Source organism: Myotis nattereri, assembly GCF_964212035.1.
Source record: "Myotis nattereri genome assembly, chromosome: 8".
Lineage (NCBI taxonomy): Eukaryota > Metazoa > Chordata > Mammalia > Chiroptera > Vespertilionidae > Myotis > Myotis nattereri.
In genome coordinates this window covers 55892337-55907282 of record NC_138083.1, presented here as the reverse complement: position 1 = coordinate 55907282, position 14946 = coordinate 55892337, and the positions used below count along the sequence as shown (strand labels likewise).

Below are 14946 nucleotides of genomic sequence, written 5' to 3'. Positions count from 1 at the left end.
TATATTCTTGTGTCAGACAATACATAAGTAAACAAATAATTAAATGCAAGCAAGGAAATACATATGGGGATTAACAGAGCAGCACTGTCTAATCAAACTTTCTTTGAGGGTGGAAATGTACTATATCTGCACGGTCCAGAAGGGTAACCATAGCCACATATGGCTATTGAGCACATAAAATATCATCATTGTAGCTGAGGAACTGAATTTTTAATTCTTTTTTTTCTTTTCAGAGAGAAAGGTAGATGGAGAGAGAGACAGAAACATCAATGTTGGGAGAGAATCATTGATCGACTGCCTCCTGCATGCCCCCTGCTGAGGATGGAGCCTACAATCAGGGTATGTGCCTTGACCTGGAGTTGAACCGTGACCTCCTGATTTATAAGTCAATGCTCAACCATTGACCCACATCAGCCAGACTGATTTTTTAATTTCATGTAATTTTAATTTGAACACCCACATTTAGTCACTATTTTTAATCCAGGGGCTCATTAATATCAGTTTTGTTTTCTTAAAACTTTTATTTTCAAAATATGTTGTTGTTTTTTTATTATTGATTTTAGAGAAAGAGGGAAAAATTAAAATTGATTCTCTGCCTCCTGCACGTCCCCACTGGGGATCAAGCCTGAAAGCTAGGCTTGTGTCCTGACATGTAATTGAACCAACAACCTCTCAGTGTATGGGATGACACCCAACCAACTCAGCCACATCGGCCAGGGCCTAAAACTTGCTTAAGATTGGTTCTTCTCTTAGGGAATTTCCAATAACTACCTCTCCATTCATATCCAGAAGGAAAGATTATTTCCCTTCAAAGGTTTGATTGATCAGTTTACATCCCAAGCTCACTGTGGACAAAGGAATAGAATGTGATTATTGACATAAGGGTAGAGTCAGCTTCCTTAGGATCACATGAATCACCAGATGATTACTGGAAACTGTTGTGAAGAGAAGGGATAGGTGTTGAGAAGACAGCACACAAATGTTCATTATAGCCTTCCTAATCAATTGTCATCCTCAACTGAAGGCTTGTTAGTGTTAAAAAACAAAATTCAAGTGAATTTGAATATCTAATTGGCTTTGTTAAGGAACTCATGAATCAGGCAGCATCCCATTTAGCAAGTAGGAGGGCTACAAAATGGAAGCAGGTTGGGGCAAGGAAGCTATTAATGAAAGAAAAGAAGCCAGGACATCTTTGGGGGAAGAGAAGTGAAAGGGTTGTTAATATGTAGATTGTCTCTTCTATCCAGGGAGAATGGAGAGAGCCTGGATGACAGACTGCTAAGTGCTTGACAAGAAATTCCACACTGGCTCATTCAGATTATGTTTCTGGGAGAGATTGAAACTGCAATTATATCAGATATAAATCTAGGTTTGGTATTATAGGCTGTTAACACAAATTACTACATTTGGAGCCTGTGGTTTTTTTCTTTAACATTAGAAATGCAGAATTTGAGACTCCACGCTAACTGAATCAGAATTTTCATTCTCAGGTTTCATCGAGTCTTTATGCCCATTGAGGTTTTTTGTTTGTTTGTTTGAATCTTCGCCTGAGGATTGTTTTTGTTGATTTTAGAGAAAGGAAGGGAGAAGAGGGAGGGAGAGAAACATCCATCAGTTGCCTCCCGAACATGCCCCAACTGGGGATTAAACCCAAAACCTAGGTATGTGCCCTGACCGGGAAGAGAACCTGCAACCTTTTGGCTCCAACCGAATGAGCCACCTAGCCAGAGCTGCCCATTAAAGTTTGATGAGCATTGCTTTACAACATTCCTGAGTTCCGAGGACAAATGATGAAGTTCAGGCTTGAAGATACAAATTAAAACCATGGTTTTGGAGGAGATCATCTAGGCCAGCGGTTCTCAACCTGTGGGTCGCGACCCCTTTGGCGGTCGAACGACCCTTTCACAGGGGTCGCCTAAGACCATCCTGCATATCAGATATTTACATGACGATTCATAACAGTAGCAACATGACAGTTATGAAGTAGCCACGAAAATAATTTTATGGTTGGGTCACAGCATGAGGAACTGTATCTAAAGGGCCAGAAGGTTGAGAACCACTGATCTAGGCCTAAGGAGAAAGCATCCATAAGGAGACTACCTCCAGGGTAATCTCTGAAGCGCACGGCCATGTCATGGCTCAGTAGAGGAGGTGGCAGCTGGGACCGAAGAAGAGTAGCCCGTGGGATCGGAATGAAGCCAGGTGTGCTCTGCATCCTGGAAGCCAAACCAGGAGGGTGTTCCCAAAAGGGAGGACCTTGTTGAACGCTCCTGATGTGTTGAGTAAGATGAGGAAAAAGTGTGTCTTGGAGGTTTTTGATAACCTTTAGAAAAGCCATTTCAGGGTAGTTTGCAGAGTGAATCGGAGGTGATAAAAACAAGTAGAGACAGGTCATTCAAGAGGCTTTTCTGTGAAAGAAATCTGGCAGTCGCTGGTACTACATCAGAGAACTTTGTTTTGTTTGTAAGATAAATGTGTATGCTGATGGAAAAAAATCCAGCGGACAGGGAGAAATTGATGATTCAAGTCCAAAGGGGATAACTGAGTGAGTGAGATGTTTACCTGAATGAGTGAAATGTTTAGGAAAGGAGAGATGGGATTCATACTACAACAAAGAGGAATTTGCCTTTGAAAGGAGCAAGAATACGCCCACCCTTGTAACAGGAAGGAAAGCAGAAGGATGGATGCAGTTTCCTCCAAGAGGCAGGAAACATGGGCGGACTGATTTGGGAGAGGGACTTGGACTGTAAAAGGTTGGAGAAGAAGAGAAGAAAGAAGGCATAAATTTTTAAAAAACTCATTAGAGAAGCATAACACAATATCTGGGTAGGGAAGTTTAGAAGTTTGTGACCAGAATTTAAAGTGAAAATAACTAAATTGTGTGATTTTTCTTCAGGTACGTTCAATAATGCTGACGTTCCTGGCTTTGTAGCAGAATTGGCGTAATCCTTTGGGCTTCTCTCAGAACGTCCTTTCGCTCTCGGGTATATTTGGTGCGGCATAACACGAGGTGGACTGCCGTGCGGAAGTGCCCGCTAATTGCATTTAATTTCCTCAAATCTCCCAAATAAACGCCTCCAGTGGTCGCCAAGTGCCCTCAGCAGTTGCAAGTCACACCTCCAGCCACCAGGGCCCGCTGTGGCGCTCCTCGCGGCCGGAAGGGAGTGCGACCCAGCGCGGCCTCGGCGTTTCCGCTGTGCGTTCGCAGCGCTCCGCGCGCTCTTTACGTCGGCGGCCCGGGAGGAGGCGTTTCCGGCCATTCATACTCCGTTCCGGTGGTCGAAGTTGTCTGTTTTTTGTGCCCTCTCGGACAGAAATCTTGAAATCTTCGTCAGGATGAAGCTCGTGAGGTGAGGAGGTGACCAAAGAGGGTGAGGGCCGTGAAAGAACGGTTTGGGCCGGAAGCGGGAGCCTGGGCCGCCCCACTTGCCGGAGGCGCAAGAGGCGCGAAAGCCGCGTGCGCGGCCTGTAACGGCCTCCGGCGTCCGCCGCTCCCGCCCGATCTTGGCCGCGCCGCCGCCGGCGCTGAGGCCTGGCCTTTCAGGCTGCGTGGCGCGGGGATCCCTCGTGTCTTCCAGAGGTGGACGTGAAGACCGAGCCCTTTCTTCCCACCCAGTGTCCGAGGCCGTAATGGGGCAGCTCAGGCTTACAAGGCCTCGCTTTCGGTTACGTACCGAGTTTCTAGCGTAGATGGCTTCTGGCGCCCGCCTCGGCCTCAGGAATCGGCACACTCCCTGAGAACGTGGAAGCGACAAAAACTGCACGTCCCGCATACATGGTTTAAATTAAAAGGAGTGCTTACAGCCTGCGGGGGTTTGCCTGGGAAATAAGCCAATTTTCGAAATGTTTTAAATCAGGATGGACTTCTGGCTTTTTTTTTTTTTTTTTTTTAGTTTAGTTTACTTTTTGATGCTCTCTAGATTTAAGATTATTCAACTTACATTCCCCTTTAAAGTAGAGTAGGCCTTTGAGCCCTGGCCAATGAGGTTGGAGCGTCGTCTTGTTCACCAAAAGGTGGCGGGTTCGATCCCCGCTGCGGACGGAACCGATGGATGCTGCTTTCTCTAAAATCAGTAAAAACAAATACAGTAGGCCTTTGATTTAGGAAAAATTTCCCAACTTGGGACAGAATCACTTTCGGTATTTGTGATTGACTACACGGAGAGTCGCTATTTTTTCCGTTTTATTTCTTAAACTTGTTTGGTTTAACCTACTAATTTTACACTGTCTGCAAATGGATTTCCTGTTGGTGTTTTTTTTCTTGAGGCTGAGAGGCTCCAGGTTTCTCTAATAACCAAGCCGGGAGTTATAAGTATTTAGCTAGTGTATTGCCTGTTTATTGAGTTAAGAATTGTCAGTATGGGGCACCTGTTAAATTGTGCACTGGTAATGGTTTTGTTTGTTTGTTTATTTATAGATGAGAGAGAAATAGTTGTTCCACTTATTTATAAACCCATGGTTGATTTTTGTATGTGCCCTGACGGGCTGGAACCCGAATCTTTGGCACATGGGGACAGCGCTCTAACCAACTGAACTCCCCGGCCAGGGCTTGGATTTCTTTTTCTTTTTTTTTTCTTTTTTTTAAGGTAGAGTCCCTCCTTTGTTGGACTTTTCTGTTTTGTGGGGAAGGCAGACTAGTAGATAATTTTTAGTGTGTTTGAAATGACCTTCCACACTCTTCAGGGTGGAGTTCGTAGAGAAAGCCTTTAAAGTTAACTTTTAGTCCATTATTTGAAGTATAACTTTGGGTGAAAAGGCCTCAGAGCCCTCGTGGGTTTGGCGCAGTGGGTAGAGCATCCGCCCCCGTACCGAAGGGTCCCTGTTGGATTCAGGTCAAGGGCACATAGCTCCCCCTGGTCGGGGAGACGGTCAGTGTGTGTCTGTCTCCCGTCAGTGTTTCTCTCCGAGTCTCTCCCCCTCCCTTCCACTCTCTAGAAAATCAATGGGAAAATATCCTTGGGTGGGGATCAACAATAACAAAAAAGAAAGGTCTCGGGATTTAAAGTACATTTTTGTTTGCAGATTTTTAATATTTCCTACAACTTTTGTAGTATACTATGTTAGTATAGTTTGGGTAATATTATATTTAAAAATTTTTTCTTGAAGTAATGTTTATTGCACGTAATAATATTTAAAATAGTTTTTCGTAAAAAAAGCTACTTTTAATTAGAAAAAAGTATATTTTTGTATTTTCTCAATACCTAATAGTCTAAGTTTTATGTAATACTTTTTGAAATTAGTTTGTCTCATTTAAAGATTTCCGTGTTGTGACAATTTTCTTGTAAATTTTAATGACTGTATTCAATCCTGTTCTGTGTCTTAGAATATAGAAACAAAATTATCCCAGACCAAGTGATTTCCCCTTTTTTGATGGCTGTACCACTAAAAAGAAGTGGTACTTTAAGGCTGGCTTCCTTTTAATTATTGAAACATTCAGCCAACTGTTACTCAGTGCCTATTACAATCAGGGTTAGATTAAATATCATAAGTTGTACCCCTCAACAGCAGTTTAGTAGGGGAGAAAAAAGGTAATCCTATATGTATAAGAAATTTTGAATGTGAACTTTATATTAAATTCATATTGTGGGATTATTGTTCATTTTTCTAGATGTGATTGTGTGGGAGAATGTTCTCATTAGAAAATGCATGTTGAAGTGCCTGTGATTTATTTTCAGAGGATTTGGTGAAAGTGTAAGTTTTGTGTATAGGAGGGAGACACACAAATGGCAACATTTCAATAATTTGTCAACCCTTCAACTTTTCTTCTGCTATATTTCATAATAAAAGTTGGGGGAGAACAAAAAAATAGATGAAGGGTACTAAATACAAAATTGGATGAAAATAAGAGACAATTTTGGGATGGAAAACATTTTCCTAAACAATTTATATACCTAGGAAGGAGTCACAAATTTAGCAATATAAAATGGGGGGGAAATATTGTATGACTAAAGGAAACCACAAACAAACTTGAATGACTGTGGCAAACTGGTAGAAAATAAAAGAAAAATTTAACCTAATTGAAAGTGTGTGAATAATGTGAATAGATAATTCACAAAAGGAATATAAATTTCCCATATTTATGAAAAGATATTCAACCTCACAAGTAATAGAAGAAAGCAGATTGTTTTTTTTTTCCCTATCAGATTCACACACACACACACACACACACACACACACACAAATTTAAAAGATTGGTGACAACCAAAGGACTTGTATGCATGCATATTAGCATAACCAATGGACACAGACACTGGGGTGGTGGGGGCTTGCCCGGGGTGGGAATGGCTAGGGGAGGGGGTCAATTGGGGAAAAAGGAGACACATATAAAATTTTAGACAAAAGAAAATAAAATAAGATTGGTGACAGTGTTTGTGAGGATTTGTATTAATGGATCTGTGATAGCAATATATATAATATATATGTTATATATATGTATACACATGTATATTAAAATGTCTCTAATATAAACGGCTAAATGAGAACTGTGGGTTAGAGAAGTCATTAAAGTATGGCCCAATTATGTGAAAGCAAATTTTATGAATATGCTTTATAAATGCATGTAAAATGGTCTATAAGAATATCCTCAAAAACATGGAGCAGGGTAGAAAGGGAGACTTTTACTTGATCATATATATACAATAATCATGTAATTTTTTACTACCAATTATAATTTATTTTTCATTCATTATTAAGATATACTTGACATACAGCACTGTGTAAGTTAAAGGTGTACAGCATAATGACTTGATTTACATATATTTCAAAATGATTGCCACAGTAAGTTTAGTTAACATTCATCATCTGGTATAAATACAAAACAAAGGTTTCTTCCTTGTGATGGGAACTTTTTTTTTTTTTTTTACCAGAGAGGGAGGGAGAGGGAGGGAGAGAGAGAGAAACATCAATGATGAGAGAATCATTGATTGGCTGCCTCCTGCACGCCCCCCACAGGGATCGAGCCCAAAACCTGGGCATGTGCCCTTGACCAGAATTGAACCCGGGACCTTTCAGTCCATAGGTCAACGCTCTATCCACTGAGCCAAACCAGCTAGGGCAGCCGTGGGCAAACTACGGCCCGTGGGCCGGATCCGGCCCGTTTGAAATGAATAAAACTATTGAAAAAAAAGACCGTACCCTTTTATGTAATGACGTTTACTTTGAATTTATATTAGTTGACACAAACACTCCATCCATGCTTTTGTTTCGGCCCTCTGGTCCAGTTTAAGAACCCATTGTGGCCCTCAAGTCAAAAAGTTTGCCCACCCCTGAGCTTGGGCATGATGGGAACTTTTAAGATCTACTCTCTAAGCCAGCGGTCACTAACTGGGGTAGTCTGTGAGGTCTGAAAGGTTGGTGACCACTGTTCTAAGCAACTTTTTTTTAAAAAAAGGTAATATTTGTGATTTTATTTGAACCAAACTATCAAGGGAAGCGAAATATGCATTGATATAATGCTTCAGAGAATGGCAGTTTTGCACCTTATTTTATACATTGCTAGTGGTCCGGTGCACGAATTCGTGCACATTGAATGGAAAGTAACTAGAAGAAATATTTTAATGTTGCTATACACCCTTTCTCTGTAATAAAAGTGTCAACCAAGTTCACAATCAACAATGATAGATCGAAACACACATGTGCGATTGGCACCAGTGAGAGCTTTATATGTATGGCACCTGTGCGAGTCAACTTAGACATATATATATCTATATCTATATATAGAGAGAGAGATATATATATGGAATAAACTTGCTTAATTAGACCTGCTTTCTGACTTAGCTAAACTTTTTCCAGCCCAGTGAAGCACCCCAACTTCTTTCAGGTAATTGTCAGCAACACAGCAGTAAATATCAACATGAAGCAGATTATTGTAGATCACACAGGGAGAACAAAGGGTAAAATATTTAACTGCAGCAGTGTCTGACTATATTCTACCTAGTCAGAAAACCTGAAGTCATTTCTTCTTTTCGGTTGGGTCAAGTTTCTAAATTTCTAAATCTCCTTTTTCTGGCTAATGAAGAGAGAATAGGATTCCACCAAGTCTTTCTACCTACTCTAAGATTTCTGTGAGGATCAAATGAGAAGAGGCACAGGAAAACGCTTCACAAACATTTGGTTAAAGTGTAAATGTTTCCACCTGGCTATAAAGCAAGTTGTGTTCCTGGGCTGAAGAAGCTGCAAGGAGGCTAGTCACTAGGGAGAGAAAGCTGGGCGTTGCCACATGACATCATTACCCAGCGCCCACAGCCACTGTTTCCAGGCTGGGCTGTGGGCCCCTTTTGCGCCATGGCAGCATCAGCTGCAATTTGGTGGGGTGGTGGTAGGGCCTGTGTCCCACTTGGGGGAAGCTGAGTGTTGCTTTGTTGGCACCAGGTTTGTGCTGCCATTTCTCTGTAAATGGCCAGTGCGTGTCACAGCGGTTCCTGATTTGTCTGCCCCCTGGTGGTCAGTGCACATCATAGCGACCGTCGGACTGGTGGAGAGACACTTAGCATATTAGCCTTTTATATATAGAAGAGATTCATGCAATAGGCCTTCCCTTCCCCTGGCTGCCGGCACCGGTTTTCCTCTGGCACCCGGGACCAAGGCCTTTGCTCTGGCCCAGAGCCTTCCTGAGCCTTCGGTCTTCGCCGCTTTTCACCTACATATGCAAATTAGCCACCATCTTTGTGGGGTTAATTTGCATACTCTCCTGATTGGCTGGTGAGCATAATGGATGGAAGGTCAATTTACATGTTTGTCTATTATTAGGTAAGATAATCAAAAGGAGATATAAGTGGGTTACATGAATTCATTGGTGATAGGGATGCAGGAGAAAACAGCAGTGAAACCTCTGGGATTGGATAAAAAGTAAAATGAAACATCTTTTACGTAAGTGGGCACATGATAATTAATATTCAAAAATTAACATCAGCCCTAACTGGTTTGGCTCAGTGGATAGAGCGTCGTCCTGCAGACTGAAGGGTCCCAGGTTCGATTCAGGTCAAGGGCATGTACCTTGGTTGCGGGCATATCCCCAGTGTAGGGGTGTGCAGGAGGCAGCTGATCGATGTTTCTCTCTCATCGATGTTTTTAACTCTCTATCCTTCTCCCTTCCTCTCTGTAAAAAATCAATAAAATGTTTTTTGTTTTTTTTAAAGAATTAACATCAATAACAATGAGACAATTTGTAGTCTCTGCTCTCGTGTATAGGTTGTGCCCTGAGAGGTCCAGAAAAAGGGAAATTACCCTGACATTCCAAATGTGTGTTAGATGCAAAAGTCTAAGCAACTTTCAAATATGTAATACAGCAGTGTTAACTGTAGTCCGCATGTTGTACATTATACCCCAAATATTTATGTATTTTCTAACTGGAAATGTGTACCTTTTGACCACTTTCATCCATATAATTTCTTGATTTCAATTTTGTGGTTTATAATGACTTTAGGATCTGTATGCACAGATGGTGCTTTACAATGGTTTAGACAATCAGAAGTGTCCAAATGACTGTGTGTTGTTGTTATGCTCCTTCATAAATGCTAAGATTTTAATTCAGGGAAAGCTGAAATTGTGATGGAGATTATTAATAGGAATTGATGCAGATAGCATCTAAGCAGATTTTCAACAATTGGAAATTTTACCCTTTTGAACTTAATAAACATTTTAAAGGTGAAAATTTATCATTTTATTCCTGCTGTCTTTATAGATTTTTGATGAAATTGAGTCACGAAACTGTAACCATCGAATTAAAGAATGGAACACAGGTCCATGGAACAATCACAGGTATGGAGGTTAGACTGCTTTATAAAGCCCTTTTACAGGCCAGAATTTCTTTTTGGTTGCTTAATGAACGTTCTTGTAGTGGGTATCTCATTCTTTTTGTCTGAATTATTTCACTGGCCTTCTTAATTCAGCTTTACCTGAAGTACTTTTGCTAAGACCGAGCTGGGTTCCCCAAGATGTCCTATATGTGACCCCTGTTATCCTATTTTTATGCCTTTCATGCTTTTATCTGTGTGTGTGTCCTTTTGCCTGCAATGTTGCATCTTCCAAAATATATTTTATTACTTTTATTAGAATTTTGTGCTCCCTGTTAGATTGTAAAGACTTTGAAGATAGAAGATGGATTTCTGTGTCTTATTATCTTGGGTAAAAATATATGTGGGAGATTGAGAGGGGACAGTAAGGAACTATCATTTTACATTACTTTTTTGTTATTTGTTTAACTCTTTGCTGTAATGATGTTATATGTTTAGGTTTATATTGAAGGCCACTGTGATTTTTTTCATTCATAGTAGGCTCTCTTCCAAAGTTGCAGAATTTCAAAAAAATTGATGAGCCAAAGAAAGAAAATGCTATCTTGGCATGTGGTCCTACTCTCTTAAATGTTTAAGTTATAAATTTATAAATAATTTTTTAACACATAGATCAAGCATCTGAGTAAACCAAGAGGAATATACATTATTAAACTTATATTACTTGTATGTATACTAGAACTTTGTAATGCCAGTTGCTATGAAGAAATCAGTAGTACAGTGTAAGATTTTGATATCTGAGGAAGTATAATTGCTATTACGTTAAAATTCTATAAACAGTGATTAGTCTGCATTCTCCTAAGGTCATCTTTTTAGGAATTCAAAATCTAGTGATGGGCCTGGCCGGCGTGGCTCAGTGTTTGAGCGCTGACCTATGAACCAGGTGGTCACAATTCAAGTCCCAGTCAGGGCACATTGCCTGAGTTGTGGGCTCGATCCCCTGTATGGGGTGTGTAGAAGGCAGGTGATCAATGACTCTCCACAAAATACCGGCTCTTCCACAAAATTCCGACTTCTGCGCATGGGCCACGAAGTTTCAATCGCACTGTACATGCGCGCCCGCACGTGGTATTTTGTGAAAGAGCCACACTCAAGGGTCCAAAGAGCCGCATGTGGCTCGCGAGCCGCGGTTTGCCGACCATGGCCTTAGGGGCTATGAGGAGAATATAAGGAAAGTGGAAATAGGCATGTGTATCAGTTAGGGTCTCTCCATGGCTTGCTGCATTCACTTCTGTAAGTATATCTAACATGGGAGGGAAAATCTCTCTAAAGGAAAGACTTCTGATTTTTACAGACAATATCTCCCCCACTTACCAGTTTACATAATTATGTCATAGATACTTGCACTGTAGCAGAACAGTACTCTTTTGTAATAAGGTATACACTGTACTTGATATATTAATTGGTTGCCTTTCTTATTGTACTAATAATTGTCCTCTTTTTTCCCTCTAGGTGTAGATGTCAGCATGAATACTCATCTTAAAGCTGTGAAAATGACCCTGAAGAACCGAGAACCTGTACAGCTGGAAACACTGAGTATTCGCGGAAATAACATTCGATATTTTATTCTGCCAGACAGCTTACCTTTGGATACACTACTTGTGGATGTTGAACCGAAGGTGAAATCTAAGAAAAGAGAAGCTGGTAAGTTGGAAGGATTATAAATTATTTTGTGAATGTATTTATACCCTAATTCACTGATCAAAATTAAGAATGTTTGCAAACAACTGAGGGTTTTTTTTTTTTTAATTGCCCATACTTGCCATGAGTGCATTTGTTATAGTATTTATTATTTTTACTGGTGGTATTATTAAAACACGAATGCCATTCTTCTGTATCTTTGGCCTTATCTCCCACCCTGTACATACTTTGAAACATTTGGACATTGGCTCTTTATTCCCAGTATTCTGAAATTTCTTAATGACTTGGCATAGGATCTTCGCTTGTCCTCCCTTTTTTCCCTTCATTTTGCTGTTCTGGGTATACTTGGTGGACCCTTTCAACATGGATTTTTTGTCTTCTATTTCCTGAGAAATTTCCTTGGCCTTATTGTCCAATCTTGCATACACTTAATCTTCAAGCCTCTTGTGTTCTCTGATAATTTTTCATAGAATTCTGTCCTTGTTATATGGATATAGGTTTTTCTTATATGAATAATATTAGATAGGATATTAACTAGTAGGACATTAATCATAGTTTTTGGTGTGTGTGTGTGTTTTTTTAAGTTTTCTGTACTTAGCATTATTTTCTCTGGTTTCTCTTTTTATTTGGTCTTTATTAATTAAGTACTTTATTCTTTGGTCATCTGTTACATAAAGTTCTGGGAAGGGAGGATGGCCTTCTTAGCTGGTCTGTATCATTATAAGAGCAGGGAGGAGAAAGAGGGTGGGTGTTGTATAGACTGTCACTTACATAATGATTTTGAGACTTTCCTTCCACCCACACTAAAATATACCTTGTATTGTGACCCACTCATAACTGAAATAAAAGTTTCAGGAACAATGACTTGGACTTTAATACATACAAATGCCTTTAAGCTTTCTATCCTATTCTCTCTCTTTTTTAAAAAATACATATTTTTATTGATTTCAGAGGGGAAAAGAGAGGGGAGAGAGAATCATCAATTAACTGCCACCTGCATGCCCCCTACTGGGAACTGAGCTCGCAACCTGGGCATGTGCCCTTGACCAAAATCGAACCTGGGACCCTTCAGTCCGAGAGTTGACGCTCTATCCACTGAGCAAAACCAGCTAGGGCCCTGTTCTCTTTTAGTTAAGAAAATTTCGACTTACAACTCATAGGTTAAAAAATGCTGATTTAATACCCCTGTCCCTTTGCCTTGCTCTGTGCCTCTTGCTGCTATCCACTTTGTGTTTTCAAATCTAAAGCCTTTCTGTATCTTTAGGTTCATTTTACCCTTTCTTTCTTACCCACCTGTTAGGGAAATTATAATTAGCTTTGCAAGGTGGGGAAGAGGACTAGATAGTTTATTGCTCCACATAAAATTGTCAACTATTTTTTTGTTTGTTTTCAGGATAGTGGCCTCATTTTACCTTTGGTTCCCAACATTCTAGGTCTCTAGGGAGTTATTCTTCCCTTACTAAGCATTTACTGTCCTTAGACTACTTTCTAACTTAAAAATTTGTGGGGAAAATTCTTTCAACCACTGTGTGTTCTCTGCCTTTTTTTTTTTTTTTTTTTGTCCTTATGTGTATTTGCCATTTTTATTCCTTTTCTATCATGAATAGTGTTTCAGAAGGAATTAAAGATGTACGGTTAATCCGCCTTGTTTTAACAGATATTCTAGACTTACTATATTGCTTTGTAAGCTGAAAATAATAGATAGAATGTAACTGACAACTGCATGTCAGGATTTTTAAAAATATTTATTGTCCAAAGATGAAGTAAGTTCATTTGGATAGGAGTTTTCTGTCGCTGATATTCAAGTAGATTTAAGATGACCAGGTGACAAGGGATATTGCTATATGGATTAAAATACTAGGTTTTGCTTGGATTCTCTTCAGTAACAAAAAGTCTGGCATATGGTGTTCATGTTCTGTTCCATTGATAAGATATCTCTTCCATCTTGTATGAGGTTCAGATCATTTGCATTTCATTTTGGGGGGGGATTTTGAGGCATGATAACAGGAAAATATTTTAAAACTTGATGAATTTCTCAGTAATTATATTCAAACTAACAAATACTACAATAAAGACTACGGTGCTTGGTTCTGTGTGTATTTGGAGGGGTGACTTGAGGTTACATTTGAGAGAAGCCAAGAAAGTTTTCTTTACTGTAGATGCTATTTGTGGTGACCAGGTAACATCAGATCAGAAGAGAATTTACCTTGCCTTATTTTTTTCTTTCCTCAGTTGCAGGAAGAGGCCGGGGCCGAGGAAGAGGAAGAGGACGTGGCCGGGGCAGAGGAAGAGGGGGTCCTAGGCGATAATGTCGCTCATGATTACTGTTTCAAAGTGATACGTGATTTGGGATATTTTTTGTACAGGTTTTGTTTGTTTATGTCAGTTTTTAATAAACATAAATGTAGGCCAGTTGTCTACTGACTATCACATTTAGTTTTAATAGTTCATATATATTCATGACATAATACAGTGAGAGCTGAGCATTATTACATGGCAGTTCCAGAATTCCATTCATAGATCAGGCTTTTAATTTTTTTTAACTAACATATTTCTTTTATAAATACATATAGAATATACATACATCTTTTTGCTTCACATGCACTGAATATGTATTTTGTTTGTTTTACTTTGACTCAATTCTATGAAACCTACCTACAGGTGAAATGGGTTTTGTTTGTTACTTCAGAAGCTGAAGTCCTATGGAATGGGCTGTAAAATTGATTCTCCTTTCCTGAGTTTTACTCCATGGAAACTTAGGTACTTAGTAAAAGGTGATAGTCATCTTCTAATTTAGGAGTCATTGGTTTTGTTATGATAATGGTTTTTGGTTTATGTTTTATTTTTTCAATAGTCTCAATAGAATATAATTTTCCATTCTCCTGACTTGAAACTTCAGTTAACATTTACTAGGTTATCGGTTGTAAGCAGTGTTGAAATGTGTTATTGTGGAAAATTCCTGCCAGTGGCCCCTTTATCAAGAACTTTTACAAGGAGTCCTTTAAGAACAAAAGGAAAACTACTTATTTTATGACAACACTGGATTCTTTCCAGTAGTTAAGGATTTTTAAAAATTCCTTTAATTGGTTAAGCTTAGAAAAAAATACTTCTCAGTATATACAGTTCCTTGTAAAGCTTACTACCATTTGTTTATATGCTAAGGGAAGAAAATTAATTTTGAATATGGGGGATTAAGTTTGTATTTTCACTTAATTAAGCTTGTGGAGTTTTGTGTTTTGTTATTTTTTTTTTTTAATGAGGAAATTGTCTGCAGACTATCTAAAAAGGTTTTAAGCCCTGTAAGAGGGTTATGTAAGCTGAGAGGTAGCAAGAGTATTTGTGTGTGGTATATGTGTCTCAATCTGTCTAACTGATCTGTTAGCATTCCAATTATTTGAACCTAAGCAGAAAGCAAGGAAGCCCAATGATGCAGCAAGGTGAAGAGGATATTCAAAGGGAGCAAACAGAAAAGACCTGGCACAAGTGAACTAACATAAGTTGATTTTTGTCCTCA

The 14946-nt window shown here is 39.4% G+C and overlaps 1 protein-coding gene across 1 annotated transcript; it reads left to right on the top strand.

Annotated features, from left to right (window-relative positions):
• The first annotated feature begins 2547 nt into the window (after positions 1-2547).
• SNRPD1 (small nuclear ribonucleoprotein D1 polypeptide) lies at positions 2548-13844 on the top strand. The gene is made up of 4 exons (XM_081097468.1): positions 2548-3350; positions 9683-9759; positions 11244-11435; positions 13665-13844. The coding sequence occupies exons 1-4, from the start codon at positions 3337-3339 to the stop codon at positions 13739-13741; spliced, it is 360 nt and encodes a 119-aa protein (XP_080953594.1). The 5' UTR covers positions 2548-3336; the 3' UTR covers positions 13742-13844.
• The last annotated feature ends 1102 nt before the right edge of the window (positions 13845-14946 follow it).

Bases quoted from the DNA above. Each gene is read 5' to 3' on its own strand.
- SNRPD1 (XM_081097468.1), top strand. The intron at 9,760-11,243 runs GTATGGAGGTTA...TTTTCCCTCTAG, and splicing joins GGTCCATGGAACAATCACAG to GTGTAGATGTCAGCATGAAT. The intron at 11,436-13,664 runs GTAAGTTGGAAG...TTCTTTCCTCAG, and splicing joins ATCTAAGAAAAGAGAAGCTG to TTGCAGGAAGAGGCCGGGGC.